We start from the raw sequence: 19,990 nt of genomic DNA, 5'->3' as shown, positions 1-19,990 counted from the left end.
TCCTGTTCGTATGGAGGTTTCCATTTTTCTATTTTTCTCAACTAGTTTGGTAATGTGAGGATACAGAGTTGGCTGGTCAGTGCTCTCTTCTCCCGCAACATTTGTGAGCTTTCCCTGTATTGTAGTCAGGTTTTATTGTTATTTATTAAATGTTAAAAGGATTAACTCTTTCATCATTGTATATAGTACATTGAATAAAGGATAGTTTAATTATAGTACTTCCTGCTCATCTCTATCTATTGTCAACACTATAGCCACTCTAACTGGGTTCCAAGAATATTTCTCCTCTGAATAATGCAAAAATGTTATTAACCTTAAAAGCGCCCTTAAAAACCCACAGGCTGCTGGAGGAATGGAGGCATGCAGTTAGCAAGATCAGGAGAGTAGTTAGTATGAAAGTAGTAATTAAAGATATTAAGAGATGCAACATTCTGGCAGTGAGAAAGAGGCTGAAGACAATCAGTCAGAGGATGAGATGAAAAACTTTTAATTTCACACTATCTAATAAAACTAAGTGGAACACCCCCAAACATGCAAAGAGTACTGCATACAAAGTTAGCAGTTGGAGAGGTGAGAAAAACTGGCAGAGACAACTCACAACACTTAACTTCATAAAAGCGGTTTTTAGCAAGAGATGAGACGTGGATTTTTTAGTTTAGATTATAAGGAAAGGACAGACTGAGGATATTCAGTGTAGAAGATGGGGACAGCTGTGTCATTGAAGAAGAGGGGATAGTTGTCTGTAAGATTGTGTTGAGTTGATAAATAAATGGAAAGTGCAGTTTTTTAAAACAATAGGAAGGACCCCATCAGGTCCATAAGTCTTCTAAGGGTTTAAGCCAATGAGGGCATGGAAAACATCATTACGAAGAACTAAAATTGAAGGTATGAAATAGTCAGAGGGAGAAGGAGAGAACAGGACAGGCCCAGAATCATCCAAGTTGGTGGTGCTAGCAAAGGTTTGAGAAAAGAGTTCAGCATTACAGACAGATGAAATGGCAGTGGTGCCATTAGGATTAAATAAAGGAGGGAAAGATAAAGTAAAATTATTGGAGATATTTTTGGTCACCTGCCTTAAGTCTTGAAGGGAGTTTGAGTTTTTGAGGTAATTTCCTCAAAAAGTAAGTCCTTTAAAGCTTAACCCATTAAAAGGGAAAATCATGCACCCTCCCCTCACATACATACCCCAGCCAGGAAAATCAATAAATTTCTTTAAAAATGTTCATATATTATTTTTCTTATAAAAATCATATCTCTCACATACAATACCTGGCCCAGCAGAACAAGTTATTAAATAATATTACTACAAAAGATACTGAAAATAGATAAAGTTTAAAAAATATAATAATAACAATAATAATAATAATAATAATAATAAAAACAATACTAATAATAACAACAATAATGATAATGATAATAGTAATGTATAAAAGAACCTCAAAGTTTTTAATTTGTCAACTTTTTAACTTTCTCTCTCTCTCTCTCTCTCTCTCTCTCTCTCTCTCTCTCTCTCTCTCTCTCTCTCTCTCTCTCTCTCTCAATAACCTCTTCCACTTTTCTTGCAAAGTGTTGTACAATTGTCTTTGAAAGATTTTCAACGTGCAAAGTAATTATCGTATGTTGTATAGTGAATCCTCAGACTTCAAACATGATTAATTCCAGAAGGCTGTTCGATGCTGGAATTGTTCAAAGTCCGAAATCATTTTCCACATAGGAAAACAATTTAAATAATTTTAATCCGTTCTCAGACCCCAGATTTTTACCTAAGTAAATAAAAACTGAACTATTCAAAACAAACGTGGAATTGATGGTTACCTTCCACCAATGGCACTAGCATCACCTGGACTGAACTGCCTTCAGATTGTTTGAAGTTCAAATTTTGTTCAATCTCCGAGGGTAAAATTTATTGAAATTTTTGTTTGAAGTCTGAGGTATTCAAAGTCCAAGGGTCCACTGTAATTGAAAACCAACTGCTGTAGAATACATGGTTTAAGGAAGACAAAGATTAATGTTTTTTTCTGTTTTAAGAAAATTTTAGATGAAAAGGAAGAGATGGAAGATCAAAACAGATTATCCATGGAAGGTAACTCACTCAAGATAGGTTTAGGATCGTTTATCACATACCTTATTGAAATCCTTGAAATGTGAGTCTGGCCCCAATGCTCTCTATAAAATAAATAAATAAATAAATAAAAAAATAAAGTAAATAAAATATATGAAAATAAATAGATAAGGAAATATATAAATAAATAGATAAATAAATGAAATAAAATATAATTAATTAATTACCTAATTAATTATAAATAAATAAATAAATAAGTAAATAAAATAAAATAATAATAATAATAATAACAACAACAATAATAATGATAATAATAATAATATAATATAATCTAAAAGAAAAGAAAAGAAAAAAAACACCTACTAATTTTGAAGACTGCTTATTTGTATACCAAACTGTTATGTAGCTACTTCATTGACTACTGCACTATAAACAGATGCCACTGTAGCACCTCCTAATGTGGTTGATACCATGATGGCTTCAGCTGATAAGTGAGTGACTGGCACCTCCTTCCATTGACAGATCCTGATGTGCTGACATGCTTAGATGCCATTGACTGTTACCAATGGCCCACTTTGCTTCTTGTTGATTTCCATATATTCCTTGTATGATATTGGGAGCTTGATGCCTTTCTTCTTGCAACAATTGGTGATCAGCCTAGCACACTTAGGATGGTCAAAGCTCTCAGCATCGTCCAATGGTGTTCTGTCCCATCGGTCCTGGGGACAGTCAGTCAGATAGTCAGTTAATTAAGAGGAATTCTTTGGTAGAGGTGGTGGAAAGTGACAGGGTTACTTTGGCTTTTTCATTAAGCTTTTTTTGTAGCCTTGATCAATATCCTTCACATGTAAAGGGTTATTAAATAAATTGTCTAAAATGAGTGCAGTAATACTTGAAACACCAATTACCTCATTTTAGTAATTCTATAATGGAAAGAAAATACACCATGACTAGCTACATTGTGAGGCTCTTCAGGTCCCGACTCACCTTGGGTAGAGGGTCCACATTACAATTATTGAGCAGAAAGCTGACTATTTCATCGTGGCCCTCTGAGGTGGCCACGTGGAGAGCTGTGCGACCATCATAGTCCTTGGACTGCATGTCTGTGCCAGCTAGTGCATGCCTGCCAGGACACAAACACAGATAATGATGAGGACACTAGTGTGTGGGATGTGGCGATGAGAAAATTCAGGACGAGAGAGAAGCAGTGAATTTCTCTAATATTTTAAGTAGATAGGTTATGAACTTCAGAGTAAAGCAAAACATGTAAGAAATAGAGAGCTTGTACTTTATTTTGTGTATTCTCATAATGGTGATAATAACATGTAATGATATCAAAGATAAAAATAATAGGTTATACCGTCGTAGGGCTGACATGTCCCCTGCAGCAGCAGAGAAGAGGAGGTCAAAGAGAATCTGTGCCTTGGATTCAATCTTGGCAGTGCGCGGATCCTGCTTGGGTAGGTTGAACCCTCTCAGGTTGTCAAAGTTGTGGAAGTTGAAACGAGATACCAATTCCTGCACCACAGAGATGAACCACTTCATATGAAATGCTAACATACTAATTGAATGATTAACAGATTGAGTATTTCATTGATTTAAGGTGTCACACAATTCATTATGCATCAAATGGCTAAGGAGTCTTTGTAATGATTGTCCTATGCAGATAAAAATGATAAAGTGTGATGAACACATACATGAATGATAAGCAGTATTCAGCAGCACCATAAGGCTGGTAGTAATGACACCACATACCTCATTAATGACACTGGTAATTATATTAGTACTATGCCAAGCAAGTTGACAAAAAAAAAAAAAAAAAAAAACCTGATAAGGACTTGTAGAGCATGGAATTAGATAATTGATAGATGATAGGTACAGTACGTTTCATGCAGGGCATGCAATATGTAGCACTGGTGGCTTCTAGCAACTTCCTTTACTTTCATATATTCAGACACTTAAACTTATCCTGGTATAGTAAAGTAACAAAATCACAATAAATATGTAACATATGACTCAACACTGACTAGTCAAATATATAACAACCCTAAGGTGTACTTTACTCACCATGCAGAACTGAACGCCACGACAGGAGTTCCCATTGGTGTCAAGGGGCGGAGACCAGAGGCAAATACCCATGGTGTTGGGGATGACCAGGAGCACACAGCCAGACACTCCTGACTTAGCTGGCAGCCCCACCTACCAGGACCAGGTGAGAATAGCAGGGAGTGTAGTGGTGGTGGTGGTGATGGTGGTGGATGTGTCAGTAACTTTGATTTTATACAAGATGAAACATTGATGAAACAGAGAACATTCAAATCACCCACATGGAAAGCAAACTGTCCGGAATAGTTGTACATGCCGCAGGAGTGCATGAGTGTGAGGGTGTTCCTGACGGCATCCACGGTCAGTACTGGGTCGCCTGTCAGCGGGTTCAGTCCCCCATTTGCCAACGTGGCTGCCATCACTGCACCAGACTCTGCAGTGATCTCCAGCGAGCATAACTTGAGGAGGGAATAGAACATATGATTATGTGGGTGTTCAGTACTGGGACACATTTTTACCTTTAGTAATTAGACAATTTTATTTACATCAGGAAGGGTCTATAGAAGTCAAAAGATTAATGACCAGAGTCTTCGTTATTTTAATCATCACATAAGTTTCTGAAGCTGTGTAAAATCAGCAAATAGTAAGAAACATGTCATGGTACTGAAGGGGTTGAAATAGGATACATCTCTTTATCTGAAACCTCTTGTTATGATTTCCTATGAGTTTGAGTGAGTAATTTTCAGTAAGCATAACTGAGTGATGAATAGAAACGTAACTTGTGTACATTCCTTAAGCTTCCATCTTCTTGTCTACATTCTTTAAGCTTTCTTCTCTCACTCCTTATCCTTCTATATCTTTGTCTACATCCCTTAAGTTTTCTTCTCTCTTTCTCAATATAATGTGTCTTAAGCTGCCTTCCCTATGTTTACATCACTTTCATCTACAAGCTGATAAGAACAAACCTGGAAGTAGAAATCCAGAGACTCATGCAGCTTGTGGTTCTCAGGGAAGCACTTGTTTTCTCTCATGAAGTAAGCAAGAGCAAAATTTCGGTCAGCACACTCCCGCTCTGAGAGGAAGACAGAGTTGTTGAATCCCAGGTACTCTTCTCCTGCCAGACGCTTGTACACCTTGAACATCTGAAGCATAAGAGTGATTGGTCAAGAAGTTTTACTCATAACTTCAGTACATTTGTCATTACAGCATTGAATATCGGCAATAACTTTTACATGACTCGTGTGTGGAAGGTTACAGCAAAGTGAATGTTTATACTACTCGTAATTCTTATTCACATGTCATCATACTAATAAGTATTGTCAAAACTTAGATATAATTCATGTGTGGAATGCTACTGCCATTATATTATTATTATTATTATTTTGTATTAGTTTGTAAAGAAAGGAAGCTTGTATGAAGTGAACTTGTAATCATCATCATACTCACATAGTCAAACCGGTCTGCTGCTGAAAGTTCAGGCTGTGAAAATATGATGATTTAGAATAGAAAATAGGACATTATGAACTTGACTTAATCCAGAAAAGATGCAAATTTATACATTGAAATCAGTGAAATGTATTATACTGTTCAAAGATGTCTGTGTATGCTGATATGGAACACAAACAAGAAATGAACCCACCTTAATAATAGCTGCTGTCATTATTGCTCCTGAGTTGATCATGGGGTTGTGTGGCTTGTCTGTGGAGAGGAGAGGAGTGCAGCTGATGATATAAGCACAACCCTTGCCAAACACCTATTCCTGATCAAGTTCAAAGGCATTGTACTTTATTCAGATGTTTTTTCTTTGCATCACAACTTCTGCTGCTACTGCTACTACTGTTACTGCTGCTACTGCTACTGCTGCTACTGCTACTACTGTTACTACTGCTACTGCTACTACTACTACCACTACCACCACCACTTGTATAATAAACTACAGTACTTATAAACAGTAATTAATTGTTAGTACAAGTTTTAGTGAAGTCCAAAGTTTTATGAAAAGATATATTACAGTAACAATTAAAAAATGTATAGCAGCTTGAAATTGTATACAATGAATGAAGAATCTGACATTTCTCATTCAGGTTAATTAATGAATCTGAAGCCAAGTGAATTAGTATCAGCATTGAAGCAAGCAAGAAATGGAGGAAAGGTTTGGCAAAGATAGAAATTATGAAAAAAGAAAAGAGTTAGTAGGAAAAATGAATGAATGAAGAGAGGAAAAGGAGAGAGATGAAGGGGAAAAAAAGCCAAGAGAAGGCACAATAATGTAGTGTTGACAGGAAAAGAGAGAGAAAGAAAATTCATGTAAAGACAATTAGAGTAAGAGAAAATTAAGAATTCATTATATTGGTGGAGGCTGGTTTTTATGGTACCATTATGTTTTACAATGCAGTGTTAGCTCTCTCACTGAGGAACTGTCATGAGCCAAGATCAAACTTGCCAAACTGACCACAGGGTAAAAATTTCCATAACTTTCAGAGAAGGATAAAAGAGGAAGGAAAGCAGCAAGAGGGAGGTCAGTCAGCAATGGACCTACTGTCATAGTCGAGACACAGTTCGTTGTGGTATCGCCCCGAAGGCTCCATACCCACGTGAGAGTGAACCTTCTCAGTCTTTAGCAATCCCACCGCTGCCGCATACATGAAGGCATAGCTGGGGGAGAGTAGGGCCATGTTACCTTCTCCTGCTGCTCACTTCTGCTGTCTGGCTTGATGACTCTTTGCCTTACACAGTAATTACCTTTTGTTCTTTTCTGGTTGTCCATCTGACTTTCTGTTTGTCTTGCTGATACATGTACCTCACCATGTGTGATATTGTGCTGTGCCTCTCTCCACATCCTCTCTTGTTGTCAGTTCAATATGTAATTAATATTGATGTTACTCAATTGAGCACCACAAGGGTTCAGGCTTCTCATGAAGAAAAGAGGCATCTTGGTGAAGGACTCTAAAGGCTGGACACAATATCACTCTCCAACACCCTTTTAGTTCCCACCCACTGCCACAGCCATGCACATGCATCTCCCTTTTTCTCATCCCTGCCGCTACTCACTGGAATAATCAAGGACCAGCTCATTGAAGTAGCGTCCCGAGGGCTCCATCCCGACATAGTTGTGCATGTAATCACAGCCGTTCACAGCCAGGCCGGTGGCGTAAGTCAAAGGTTTGCTGTGGCAGGCCACCAAAAGAAAAATGTCACACAACACAAACTCTCAACTTCAGAAACTTATGTAAAACACAAAGACTGTATAGCTATCAACACACATGAGCATCCTAGACTCATGTGCTGCTTGTGAGGCTTAAAGGGAAGGAAGTTAGTAGAGTCACTATAATGGTGAGCATTAAAGGTTTGCATACTACCTCTAACAAACGTGAATATCAAATTGCTTAAAGTACAGTGGAAAAATTAAATGCATCTAGAACAGTATGCAAAAAAATTAAGAGATTCATTGTTTTAGGAATCTAAGAGGATAAAGAAGTGTGGGAACTCAATAGATGGTGGGGCAGGAGGACTTTGCTTAGTCTGTCTTGATGGTAAGTGTTGGGAATCCCTCAGTATATCATAATGCTAAAGATATGCAAGGTATTTCTTCACAAACTGGCAAGCTCTCTATTATAACTCTGAACAGAGCTTAAAGTGTATGTAGTGAAAGATGTTATGAGTCACATCATCCAGGTATTCAGACAGTTTTTGGTGATGCACTCCAGTAATTGAATATGATGAGTGCACAATCATCAATTTGAAAGTGAAATATTGACAACTTTATTTTGCTGTCCTCTCATTATGAACAGGAAAAGATGCACTATGAGGAAAAGCACACGCAAACAATTATAAAATCCATTCAAACAAACAATCACAGGAAATGATGGAAACATGTACACATGTATCTTAATATATGAATGGTATACTTTATTTTTTTGTTGTGATTTATTAATGGAAATAATTACCCTTAAAAAGATATATAACAAAAATATTGAAAATTTATGAGAAAAAACTGTAACTAGTTAATATGATGAATTTTTTAATTGAAAAATTTTCATTTAGGTATTTATCCATTTTTCTCAAGGAAAGTGAGTCATTCATATATTGGGATTAACCTGTACTATGTCCCATTTCATCCTTATAACCAGAGAAGTTTACATCCTTAGGGTGGACATCTTTAGCACTAATGTGAGCTACTGGTACAGATACATCACAGTACTATACTACTGGCTATCAATTTTTTCACATCACCTACCCTTGCCAGACAAAAGCCAACAAACATGGATAACATATTGCATTATCCTGAAACACCCCACTGACTACTGCGTTGTGGAGAGCACCAAATTTGAAGGAAGAGGACGCCCATCTACGGTACCATAGTAGTAAGAGAGGACCAGGCGGAAAATCCATGTTTGGTGACCTGAATCTAACTGAGGGATGCTGAGGACCCACCTGCAGGACTGTATGGTGAAAGGCACCTCCACATCACCAAGGGAGAACCTCTGGCCATCCACAGTACATATAGCCATTCCCCACGACTTGGAGTCATAGCGAGCCAGTTGTGGGATGTACTGTGCTGGCTGTTGGAAATACATTCTCAGCTATAAGCTAAAAGAAAGTAAGATCCTAGAAAGATAAATGAAAATTGTTGACTGGGTAGAAAGAAAATAACTATCTTTGATTTGTGACAATATTCAATAAGGAATGAAAGTTATTGACTAAAAGTGAGAGGGAATAACCTTTCGTAGTCCTTAATAATTTCTGTGACAACCATAGAATCTTCAAATGGACAGATCACTAAAATATAGGGATAACACCAAGGAAATGAACATCAGGAGTGGAAAAAAGGTGTAACAAGCAAGAAAAGCAAGTCGTTACCTTGCCGGAGTGGTTGGCATAGCATTTGTTATAGATTTCCTCCATTTGTTTGCAGAAGCCCTGAAAGTCTGGGATGACGAAGTTTGCTGAGAAAGCCTTCACCACAATCTCCAGGTTCTCTGAGATGATGCTGAGGGCGGGAGACAGAGGAGGATGAGTTGAGTGATGCATTACTAATCACTCAGAGACTTCTTTACTTATTCTACAGACACCTTCAACACTCTCTCTCTCTTGTACTATGCAATACATACCCCATAAAAGTCTCATAGTCAATATCAAGTGAAACAAACTCGCTGCCCATTTGATCCTGCAGCTTCTTGAGGTTCTGTTTTGTCTGTTTCAAGCGGGGATCAGATGGCCGCATGCCTGTTGCAGTCAGCCCCTGTACCAGGAGAAAAACAGTGTTGTTCAATACTACAGGATAAGAATACCATAAAGATTCCCTTTTAAAAGGTGGTGCTCCTGAATAACCAGGAATAACTAGTAGCTTGATTTCTAGAATGACATGAGTTTATCAAATCTGTCTCATACTAATAAGGGGATCATTAATAAAAGAGAAAAAGAAAAAGCTGATCAGAATGGTTGTGTACACACAGACACAACACACACTGCATAGTGTAGTGGTTAGCACACTCCACTCACAATTGAGAGGGCTGGGTTCGAGTCCTGGAGCGGCGAGGCAAATGGGCAAGCCTCTTAATGTGTGGCCCCTGTTCACCTAGCAGTGAATAGGTACGGGACGTAACTCGAAGGATTGTGGCCTCGCTTTCCTGGTGTGTGTAGTGTGTGTTGTGGTCTCAGTCCTACCCGAAGATCAATCTATGAACTCTGAGCTCGCTCCGTAATGGAAAAGACTGGCTGGGTGACCAGTAGGCGACCGAGGTGAATTACACACACACACACACACACACACACACACACACACACACACACACACACACACACACTGCGTAGTGTAGTGGTTAGCACGCTCGACTCACAATCAAGAGGGCCGGGTTCGAGTCCCGGCACGGCGAGGCAAATGGGCAAGCCTCTTAATGTGTAGCCCCTGTTCACCTAACAGTTAATAGGTACGGGATGTAACTCGAGGGGTTGTGGCCTCGCTTTCCCGGTGTGTGTTGTGTGTTGTGGTCTCAGTCGTACCCGAAGATCGATCTATGAGCTCTGAGCTCGCTCTGTAATGGGGAATGGCTGGGTGAACAGCAGGCGACCGAGTTGAATTACACACACACACACACACACACACACACACACACACACACACACACACACACACACACACGAAAAACAGACATTCCTGTACTAACCATAAGAAATTTGTTAATGTTGATGGTCCTCTTTTCCTCATCACCAAACATCTCAAACAACCGGTTCTCCACATGGCCAAGGTGTTGTTTGACCAAACTGCCAAGAAAAGAATATTGTGTTTTAAAAGACAGTGCAATACATAGCAAATAAACACTAAACAACATTCATTGGAACTTTGATTATGCTCTTATCAATTTAAGGTATACTTTATATTCAGTTACAGTGTATTATATGGTAATGGTGCTCTTATTATTTACAAGGAAGAGGGAGAATTTATTACTATGGTGCTGTAGGCATAGGATATGTGGAGGCGTATCGTAAATGGTATTGGTGCTTTAGCAGGGAACACTTGCAATTCTGGTGGTCCCATTGGTAACATGTCAGGCTCGTGTTAGCCTCTCATAATCCTGGTAAACCTCCCATGGCCAGGCTATCCTCTCTTATTATTTCCATGATAATCCAAAGGGGCGTGGCAATAATAATAATAATAATAAGACGAAAAATACCCAAAACGCTACAAACAGATCGATAACCTATTTTTAATGCGTACGAAAATCAGGTTGGCACTCCGCTCCTTGACACTCGACCACAGAACCAACAAGCCTTTATACTTACTCCCTGCAGTTGTAGGAGATGCTTCTTCTGAGGAGCATGGACATGGGCGAAGAGGGAACATGTGAGGCACTGGATATTGTAGAGGGGGACGAGAGGGGCGAGAGCGTGGCGGTGGTAGAAGGGAGAGGAAAGGTAAAGGGGGAGTTGGTGATGGTGGGGGCGCTTTGGGATTGGTAGGTTGTGTCTGGGTGGGATTGTGAAGGTGCGTGACAAGGCATGGGAGAGGCACAGCCCTTGTCAGGAGCCGTGTGCCTCTCCCGCTCGTCTTGGAGAAACGTGGTGCCCGACACTTTTGCGGGTTAAGATGACTTGTTAGTGTGTTCGTCCAGCACCAGCAGAGGTCAAAGTTCAATTGGTTATATTGGTGAGTTCAGTGTGCTCCTATTTATCTTGTTCTTGCTATGCTTAGTTCATTTCAATATTTAGTTTTCCTCTGCAATGCTTTGCTTTTTACATTTTTTCTATTATTTTCTGTTTCAAAAGCTGACGTCTGCTTATTTGACTATGACTACTTTCCGTCTTTTATCTACACTTTTCTACAGTATTAAGAAAACGAAGTTACACTTAGCTCTGTCTTTCCACTTGTCACTCCCCCGTTACAGGGACGCACACCTTCTACTCTCGACCCTTTGCTTTGCACTGAGGGCGAGGGGAGGGTGTAGCTGTAGTAGCACTACATTTGCCAAGGTGAGGACTGTTATAGCTGTCTTCCCTCGGCGATAATAATAGAAGCGTGATTTAGCCACCGGGAATGAGAGGCATCCTTGCACCCTTGGCCTTGCTGACGGAAGAGTTAGGGTTCCTTGGCTCGCTCATTGGCTGGCAACCACCATATGAAGTTATAAATAATTATAAAGTGTGTGTTTAGATATATTGAGAGAGCTTGACCGGAAACCGCTACGCTTACCGCAATGGGTTCCCACTTCCACCCCCTCACTCATGCTCACTCCTCGTTCGTCTTTATTCACTCAAGATTACTCACTCAGTCCAACGCCAACGCACAATACCACTGGTTGAGTGTAGTAATAATAGCATCGACACCTTACCCCCACACCGCCTGCCAGACTCAGACAAATGAGTCACCATTGGTTTCCTCACGTGTGCTGCTCAAAGCAATCACAAGGACCTGCTGGTGACGCGGTGACGCCAAACACATTGCCAAGTTATGAGCGAAAGGACAATACTAGTTAGATGGACAAATTAAGTTTTTTATTGGATTTTTTGCAATTTTCTAAATAGTCACAATATTTTTTTTTTTCAGATAAGGAAAACCTTACCTACTTGTTCGTGCTTTTCATTACAAGTTCATCCTTTTAACATTTGATTCTCCAAGATATACAAGGTACACAAATTTGTGGTCACACATTATATATATATATATATATATATATATATATATATATATATATATATATATATATATATATATATATATATATTTATTTATTTATTTATTGGCAAATTTCGACATCCGTGAAAATCCGAAAGTATGGCAACCTTATAATAAATTTACATTTTACTTACTTTGATTTATCGCCCAGTTTCTTGCTAATCTTCTCCAGTTCCTCTTCCTCCACCGCCTGTAGGAGCGCTCGAACTTTCTCTGCTTTCTGTAACACGGAAGATTTCCCTTTCAACTCACTAAATATCAGCTAGAGTGACTGTTAGACATTTGATTTTGTAATATCTCAGTTATGGACCCTAAAAGATGATTCTCTCATAGTTTTTTTTTTTTTTTTTTTTTTTTTTTTTTGAAGGTGCAGGGTGGGAGGGAAAGCACCGAGACGAGAGCTGGGGTGGCCAAGTGTCCTCCCCTCTCTGTCCTCCCACCTCCTCCCGCTTGCCCATTTACCGCTCTTATTTTACTGAAGATGCAAAAGTCTATTAAAAATCCCTATAATTCTATCTACAGCATGATTAACTAGTCAATATTTAAACCCAGAAATATTTAAAATTATGGATCTAAATTCAAACCAAGTGTTCATTACTGATTTCTTTAACTTTGTAAAATAATCGTATCTCGTGTCAGAGGCTAATAATTTAAAGCGAAAAGTGAAAAAACGAAGAATTTTTCAGACCTCTTCTGGGGACGCCACGTGGGAGTATGTGTGCGTGTGTGTTAGGAGCGGGGACAGGCGTACCTTCCTTTTTGGGTGTTAAATATAAATGTTCGCTCACCGCTCAGGTTAATAATAGTAATGATGGTGTTAATAATTTTTGCCGCCGACCCCAAACTGTCTTCGCGTCCGTCCCCCTCTCTCTCTCTCTCTCTCTTGCCGATGCTATACTTACCTTGGACTGACTCTTGGTGGGCGGCGCCGGGAATTGGTGGAAGCTATGACGACGCATAGAAGCCAGCGCAGTGGGGGGCGGGGCCATAGGTTCCTCATCACTCTCCGCGTCGCTGGCCTCCGATGACTCCTTGATCACGTTGAGGGATAGTTTCTTGGGTTGCGCTTGCTGCTCCTCGTCCTGCTTCGCGTGGTCGGTTGTGAGTGACCAGTGCGGGGAAAGAGAATAGGGTGTAGATCTCCAGAATGATGCGTGGTCCTTGTTATTACTTATTAGTGTTTGATGTTAGTGTAGCGTCACGTTGCCAGTTGTAAGTGAGATTGAGGGGAAAAGACTTGCATTATGCTTATATAGTCCTCCAGATTGATGGGTGGTGTATTATTACATATCATTGTTCATAGTGTTAGTAGTGGTGGTTATTTATTGCTTGTGTGTGCAGTAAAAGAATGGTTCTAGTAGTTAGTGAGTAAAGAAAAAAAAATGAATATAGGTAAGGATAAATACTAATATGTAGCTACCAATGCACTGATATAGACGGTCATGTGTTAAATGTTTAAAGGATCAGCAAACGTGCTTTCATTAAAATTCAAACTTATCAACTATGAATACGTTATGAATATTCCAGTAATTTATAACATGCAATATTAAACTTGAGTGATCGTAAATTCCTTGTGCAAAACAACAAACAAAGGCGATAAAGGAAATTATAAATATTCAAATCCTCAAAAATAATACAACGGTGCAAAGATATATATGTAACTTGTATAACAAAGGCACATAACAAACAGGCAAACAGAGAAGTGTATTGGTACTTAGGTCAATTATGTCCTCTAGTGTGATGACTTGTTAACATTGGCAGGATTTCCAAAGCGTCTCATGTCAGTTTTCATCGTTACTATCTTTGTTATTGGATAGCTTAGTGGAGGAATGTTGTCTGATCGTGTATATTAATTAATTTTTTTTATTATTACTGTTATCAGCACTTTCATTACCTTTTGCCCTAGAGAAGTGTGTGGTTATATTTTTCGTAGGTTGGTGTAAGTTATGGGCAGCAAAAATTGTGGTTCTTTTTTCACCATGTTTGAATGTACTGAGGTCAAAATCGTGTAAGATATACTATATTATGTTTAATTCAATGTATGTGTAAAAATTTGGCCATTTTGGGGAATTTTGAGAATCTTGACTCTCTCTCTCTCTCTCTCTCTCTCTCTCTCTCTCTCTCTCTGTGTGTGTGTGTGTGTGTGTGTGTGACAACTTTGCGTATGGACATTAAAATTTTATTTCGTGTCGGTTTCTCACAATAGGAGGAGGATGTGTGTGTGTGTGTGTGTGTGTGTGTGTGTGTGTGTGTGTGTGTGTGTGAGCAGTACAAAGTCAAACCACACATGTCGGACTGATATTATGAACTAAGTGGGAATGAAGACCAGTGAGATAGAATACTCACGGAGGAGTTGGAGGAGGAATCTCGTGCCTCTCTTAGTGGCTGCATGGCTTTAGGCAAGAGGGCGGGACTCATGTGGGGGAGGAGGTGTCTCACTAACGCATTGTCCATCGCTAAATGGTCGTCCGAGTCATTATCAGAGTCGTCTTCCGAGGTCTGCCTGTGTCGCGTCTTGTTCCGTCTTTGTCTGTTGGGCGCGGGTGCGTTCTGGATGTTGCTTCTCAGTCTGAGATTCCTTGTCTCCCCCTCGCTTTCACTGCGCTGGCCATCGTCACCTTTGTCTTCTAACACAGCTATTTTCTGTTCTAAGTCTGTTTCGGAATTTGCACTTTGGTTTTCTTGATTTGTTTGGCTTTTCACGTCAGTTATAGTAGTTTCTCGAGCTTCCATTGCTGTCTTATCACTTGTTTCGCTTTCTGCTTTCTCCTGCTGCCCAGTTGTTATGTCAGCGCAGTTTGCGATCGTATTTTGTTGAATCGTGACCTTCCTATTTTGTTTCTCCTGATTCCATTGTCCCTCATCACCCTTTATTGACTCATTTTCTAGCCCAGAGTCCTTTAGTAAGTCATTTACATTAACTTCTATAGGTCCGTTACTCATACTTTTCATTTCCCCTTCCGTTACTTCTCCAACACTAACGTCATCCTTTGTTTGTGAGTTATTTAGCACTGCATCCTTTAGTTGGAGATTATTTACTACTGGATTCTTTGTTTGTGGACTATTTAGCTTCTGATCCACGTGCACTTCTCCGCTGACATCAGTAGGGGTTGGCAAGATGACCTTCAGACCAGGAGTGTCTTTTGTATTCATTAGCATCGCGTCTTTGCCTTGAGAGGAATCCTGAGCAGGCGTTCCTTGACCATTATGTTGGGCTGCGCCTTTCACTGGGCTATCCTGCGAGGATTGTTGTATTTCCGTCTTGTTCAGTACGTGTTGCGTCTCCTGCTGAGTCCCGTTTTTGTTCTGTCTACCGTTCATAGTCTTGTCCGTGGTCTTACCGTCCTTAGTAACGTTTTTAGCCTGCATACCGTCCTTTGTCTTATCCTGTACATTTCTCGTCTCCATCTTGTCCTTCCCTTGCGCCGCCAGCTTGATTACCTCGGCCTTGGCTGGGGCATGATTGGGCCGCCCTGCAGAGGAGCGGTTCTGTGCCTTGCTCATGTCGCCGATCTTCCAATAGGTACTTGTAGTGGGTCCTCGCTCACTGATTGGCTCCTTGTGTTAATGCTGGAAAGGGATAGGAAGGTATGAGTCTCTTGCACGTGTCACTCCATTTGTAATACAGACGGAGTAGACTGTGTGTGTGTGTGTGTGTGTGTGTGTGTGTGTGTGTAAAACTTTGCTTTTATTGTTGTCAAGGAGAACAGTGAGTGTTTGACGTATTTAGGCTGGCAGCTTCAACTTCGTATCGTCTGATTTGTTGATCATACCGTGGGCGTGTTCAACAAAAACCCTCACACACACACACACACACACACACACACACTGCATTATAAAAAAAATTGTTTTACGATCGCGATCTTGAATTTAACTAATAATTATTTGTAGTTATTTATGACGTGAAAGCGAGTGTGACCCCGAGAGAGAGAGAGAGAGAGAGAGAGAGAGAGAGAGAGAGAGAGAGAGAGAGAGAGAGAGAATGTCAAGAATAAATAACCCACTATCACCACTAACATTGAAGAATAAGAAGTTGAATGCATAAACCAGGAGAGCATGAAGCCTCTGCGTGTTTGACAAAGCTAGACTGAACCTACAGGCGCTGTTCAAGGTTAGGGTGGGCTAATTGAGGTTCGTCACTTGTCTTACCTGTACGTCATTGTCGTGGGAAAGTGTTGTTGTCATTGTTGGTGGAGGGGATGCTTACAGTACAGTATTAGTAGTGCTTAGAGAGAGAGAGAGAGAGAGAGAGAGAGAGAGAGAGAGGGGAGGCGGAGGCGCAGGGCATTCGGGTTACTTAAATTTCCAGAAAAGAAAGTACATAACCACTTCCTGTGTTTGTCCGAGTGTGTGACAAGTCTAACTGATATTTTCATAGCTGCCACACACTCAAACATACTTTATTTTTATTTTATTTTTTTCGTGGAAGTTAAACCGTCGAGTGATGTGCCCAGCTGCTCTCTCTCTCTCTCTCTCTCTCTCTCTCTCTCTCTCTCTCTCTCATCTAACCTTCTCTATGAGTTAATACGCTTACCTTTATCTACCTGGCTGTCTCATTTTTCGCCTTTCACCAGCACCCAGCAGACATGTGACTATTGCCAGCCTTACCTCTCACCTTCACAATATCTGCAGTAGGTACAGACGGCTACTCTTATCTTGATGAAGCTGCTTTCCTATCCCTTTTTAGATTTTTTTTTGTTCAGCTTTTTACCTTTATTTTTATTCATTTATTTATTTTTAGCTAAAGCGACGTGTTACCTCAAGGGATTTTAATAGATTTACATCACAGGCCATAAATCGTGACGTGTAAATCAACCCACACGGAGAAGGTTAGGTTAGGTAGGGGATATGCATAAAGAAAGGAGGTGAAGGAGATTAGATCTGGCAGAGGTAGTGTAAGACAGGGACTGAAGGAAGGAAGGAAGGAAGAGAGAGGTCAGAGAAAGGCATGGCAAGCGAAAGTGATGTTAGATAACAATTAAGAAACAGGACTAATGCTTGAGGTATGTATATGATAGGACTTTAATGCAATTTTGTGTGTGTGTGTGTGTGTGTGTGTGTGTGTGTGTGTGTACTTTGGCTGAGAGACACGTGCCCTTGTGAACTAAACACTGTGATGGGTGTTTCAAGGTTAAGTTTGTATCCAGAGGAGTGAACCTTCAGACCCCCACGAAGGTGGACGTCCTTCATTTTGCGTGTCCTTCTTGCTGTGAAATGCTCCCAATCGTTACGACAGTCGTATGCAATCGCAGAAAACTGGCCCGTCGTAGAAAAAAAAAAAAAAAAAAAAAAAAGCTGTAGTGATCCCAGCATAAACGGCTTGCAGAAAACGGGTGCTTTCAGGGCGAGAAGGACACAGCGCGAGCATTTATCTTTAAACTGGGGACGCCTGAGAGAGAGAGAGAGAGAGAGAGAGAGAGAGAGAGAGAGAGAGAGAGAGAGAGAGAGAAGCAGGTAGAAAAAAAAGGTAGACAAGCAAATAAACAGACGCAGGAACAGGCAAACAAACATACGCCCAGACAGACATTTAGACAGGAAAGAAAGCAAACAAATATAAAGAAAAGAAAAAAAAAAGTCCAAACAGACGTAATATTTCTTTTCCCTGGTGTTCGTTTGTAACTTCGTGATTACTTTATCGTGACGAGAGAGAGAGAGAGAGAGAGAGAGAGAGAGAGAGAGAGAGAGAGAGGCGTGGATGACTGGCTTGCGTAATGGTGGGTCAGGTTTTAGGTTAGTGTCTGACCGACGGAGGTGGTGATGGTGGTGGCGATTTTGTCAAGGTTACCCAGCACGTCACCTCAATAGTCTTCCACGTGCTGCAGTCACTGTAGTCTCTGGCATGATCAGTACGTCGCCCATGATTCTCCCCAATGTTCGTCTTTATGCTTGTCATGCTTCCTTCCATGACTGCTCTCTCTCTCTCTCTCTCTCTCTCTCTCTCTCTCTCTCTCTCTCTCTCTCTTTCAGATTTTTTATTTCTTAATTCTGCCTTCATTTCCATGCAAGTTGAATTGAAATGTGCAGTATTTTAAGATGATATGGAGGAGGAAGGAAGCTAAAAAAAATCTGAAGAACAAAGAAAGGAAACATTGAGGAGAGACAGTAGCTGGTGTTCTGAAACGCTTCTCTCTCACCATCACTACTTTATAAAGGCTCTACTTGAAGATACTCGTGGTTTTTTTTTCATGATTCTGGCGATGGATTGGGAATATTTCCACTTGATTAAAAGGAGAAACTGTCATGAAAACCCGGGTAGTCGTTCCTGTGCCCTTAGAAAATTGTCGTGGTGAGAGACAATAACAAGACAACCGCTGCTGAGACTCAACAAAACATGTCTAACAGAATACAAGACACACGAGAACAAGACAATGGGTGACTATATGGTACCATCGTCCCCGCCAGCTTTTAGTACAACAAGAAAGGACGCGTTAGGTGACTCTTAACCCCTTCAGTGCAATGATGCTCTTCCATATTCATTCTGCTCACTATTTAGTGATTTTATACTGCTTCAGGAACTCATGTGGGGATTAAATAAGTGATGATTCTGGCCATTCATCTTCAAACCTCTATAATGTAAATATAATCGTGTAATCATACCCAAACTCATGGTAAAAATGCGTCCCAGTACTGAAGGCATGAAACTTGACACATCGCAAGGAAAGGGAAGATCGAGAGAGCCACTCCACGTGATGGCTCTCGCTGCGCTGGTCACCTCGCCAAGTTGAGATCACAAGGAACAAAGATTCAAAAGAACGCAAATAGCAAAAACAACGTGCTCACTCTCTCCATATATTGTCCTTCCCCTACACCATCCCAACGAGCCAAACGCTTGTAAAGATAGATAGATAGATAAATAAATAAATAAATAAATAAATAAAAATAGGCAGGTGAATTTGCTGATTGTAAATTTGATGAAAAAATTATATAACATACGTACAACTACAAGGCAAACACTAAAAAGAGCATAAAAGGCGGATTTCTTCATTGGGAATGTATACGTTTGATTAAGTTCATGGATTTTAACATTATACTGGCAGCTGGACACACTAGTAGTATCGGAGTGTAGCAGTGTCATTTGAAAGTCCGAGAAAGTAACACTGACGGAGGTGCAGAAGACTGACAGTTAAGAGTAACTCCTTGGTCACAAATATCCTGCTGGAGACATTCATATGTTGTGTGGCAGGGGAAAGAAAAGGTGTAGGATGCAGCTTACCTGCTCCTCAACACCTTAACATTCATTAACACTTTGAGAGACCATCACTCATTATCTCAAAAGCGTCTCTCATATTATCTAAACTTTGTGCATTTGCTCTCCCTTCTCGCGTTACCTGAAATGAAGATGGAGATGAAGAGGTGTGAGACGCGGTTAATCTGCCCTTCAGCTCATCAACAGAAACTCAAAGTACGCTATCGCGTCTCGCCGTCCCCGCCAGCAATCTCTCTCTCTCTCTCTCTCTCACCCGGCACAGTCACACACACAGCAAAGCAACGCCCACCTGTCACTGCACACGCCGTCACCACACTGCGCTTGAAGGAGGCTTCCCGGTGTCCCTTGCTCTTGGCTCTGGACCTGCCGCCACATAAACATTAACTCATTCAGTGTTTTCCTTTTTGTGGGATGCGTCCCTACTCGGCGCGTCAAGGCAGGCGAGGCGAGGCGAAGCGAAGCAAGGCGAGGCCTCCGAGCACGTCCTAAAAACCTTGATCAT

General features: G+C 40.5%; 1 protein-coding gene across 4 annotated transcripts; it reads right to left on the bottom strand.

The window, feature by feature from the left end:
• Window positions 1–2,458: 2,458 nt before the first annotated feature.
• Window positions 2,459–19,930, bottom strand: LOC123507656 (glutaminase liver isoform, mitochondrial-like). Of its 4 annotated transcripts, none has more exons than XM_045260736.1 (17): window positions 19,778–19,930; window positions 14,628–15,851; window positions 13,184–13,363; window positions 12,416–12,501; window positions 10,276–10,372; window positions 9,220–9,350; window positions 8,969–9,098; window positions 8,543–8,670; window positions 7,160–7,275; window positions 5,748–5,806; window positions 5,555–5,587; window positions 5,074–5,250; window positions 4,390–4,566; window positions 4,130–4,261; window positions 3,423–3,580; window positions 3,050–3,185; window positions 2,459–2,781 (listed from the first exon to the last, which is right to left on the bottom strand). In XM_045260736.1, exons 2-17 carry the CDS (start codon window positions 15,783–15,785, stop codon window positions 2,605–2,607), a joined length of 3,075 nt encoding a protein of 1,024 aa, XP_045116671.1. In that variant the 5' UTR covers window positions 15,786–15,851; window positions 19,778–19,930; the 3' UTR covers window positions 2,459–2,604. The 4 variants fall into 4 exon arrangements, with proteins under 4 accessions (XP_045116671.1, XP_045116673.1, XP_045116675.1 ...); XM_045260738.1 differs by lacking the exon at window positions 7,160–7,275 and adding an exon at window positions 6,648–6,763; XM_045260740.1 differs by having other exon boundaries at window positions 15,723–15,851; window positions 19,778–19,928.
• Window positions 19,931–19,990: the final 60 nt, after the last annotated feature.

This window comes from Portunus trituberculatus, chromosome 23, assembly GCF_017591435.1.
Source record: "Portunus trituberculatus isolate SZX2019 chromosome 23, ASM1759143v1, whole genome shotgun sequence".
NCBI classification, from domain to species: domain Eukaryota; kingdom Metazoa; phylum Arthropoda; class Malacostraca; order Decapoda; family Portunidae; genus Portunus; species Portunus trituberculatus.
This window is presented reverse-complemented; position numbering and strand designations above follow the sequence as displayed.

Bases quoted from the DNA above. Each gene is read 5' to 3' on its own strand.
- LOC123507656 (XM_045260736.1), bottom strand. From the start codon at position 15,785: ATGAGCAAGGCACAGAACCGCTCCTCTGCAGGGCGGCCCAATCATGCC. The intron at 5,588-5,747 runs GTGGGTTCATTT...ATATTTTCACAG, and splicing joins TGACAGCAGCTATTATTAAG to CCTGAACTTTCAGCAGCAGA. The intron at 3,186-3,422 runs GTATAACCTATT...GTGTCCTGGCAG, and splicing joins GACATGTCAGCCCTACGACG to GCATGCACTAGCTGGCACAG.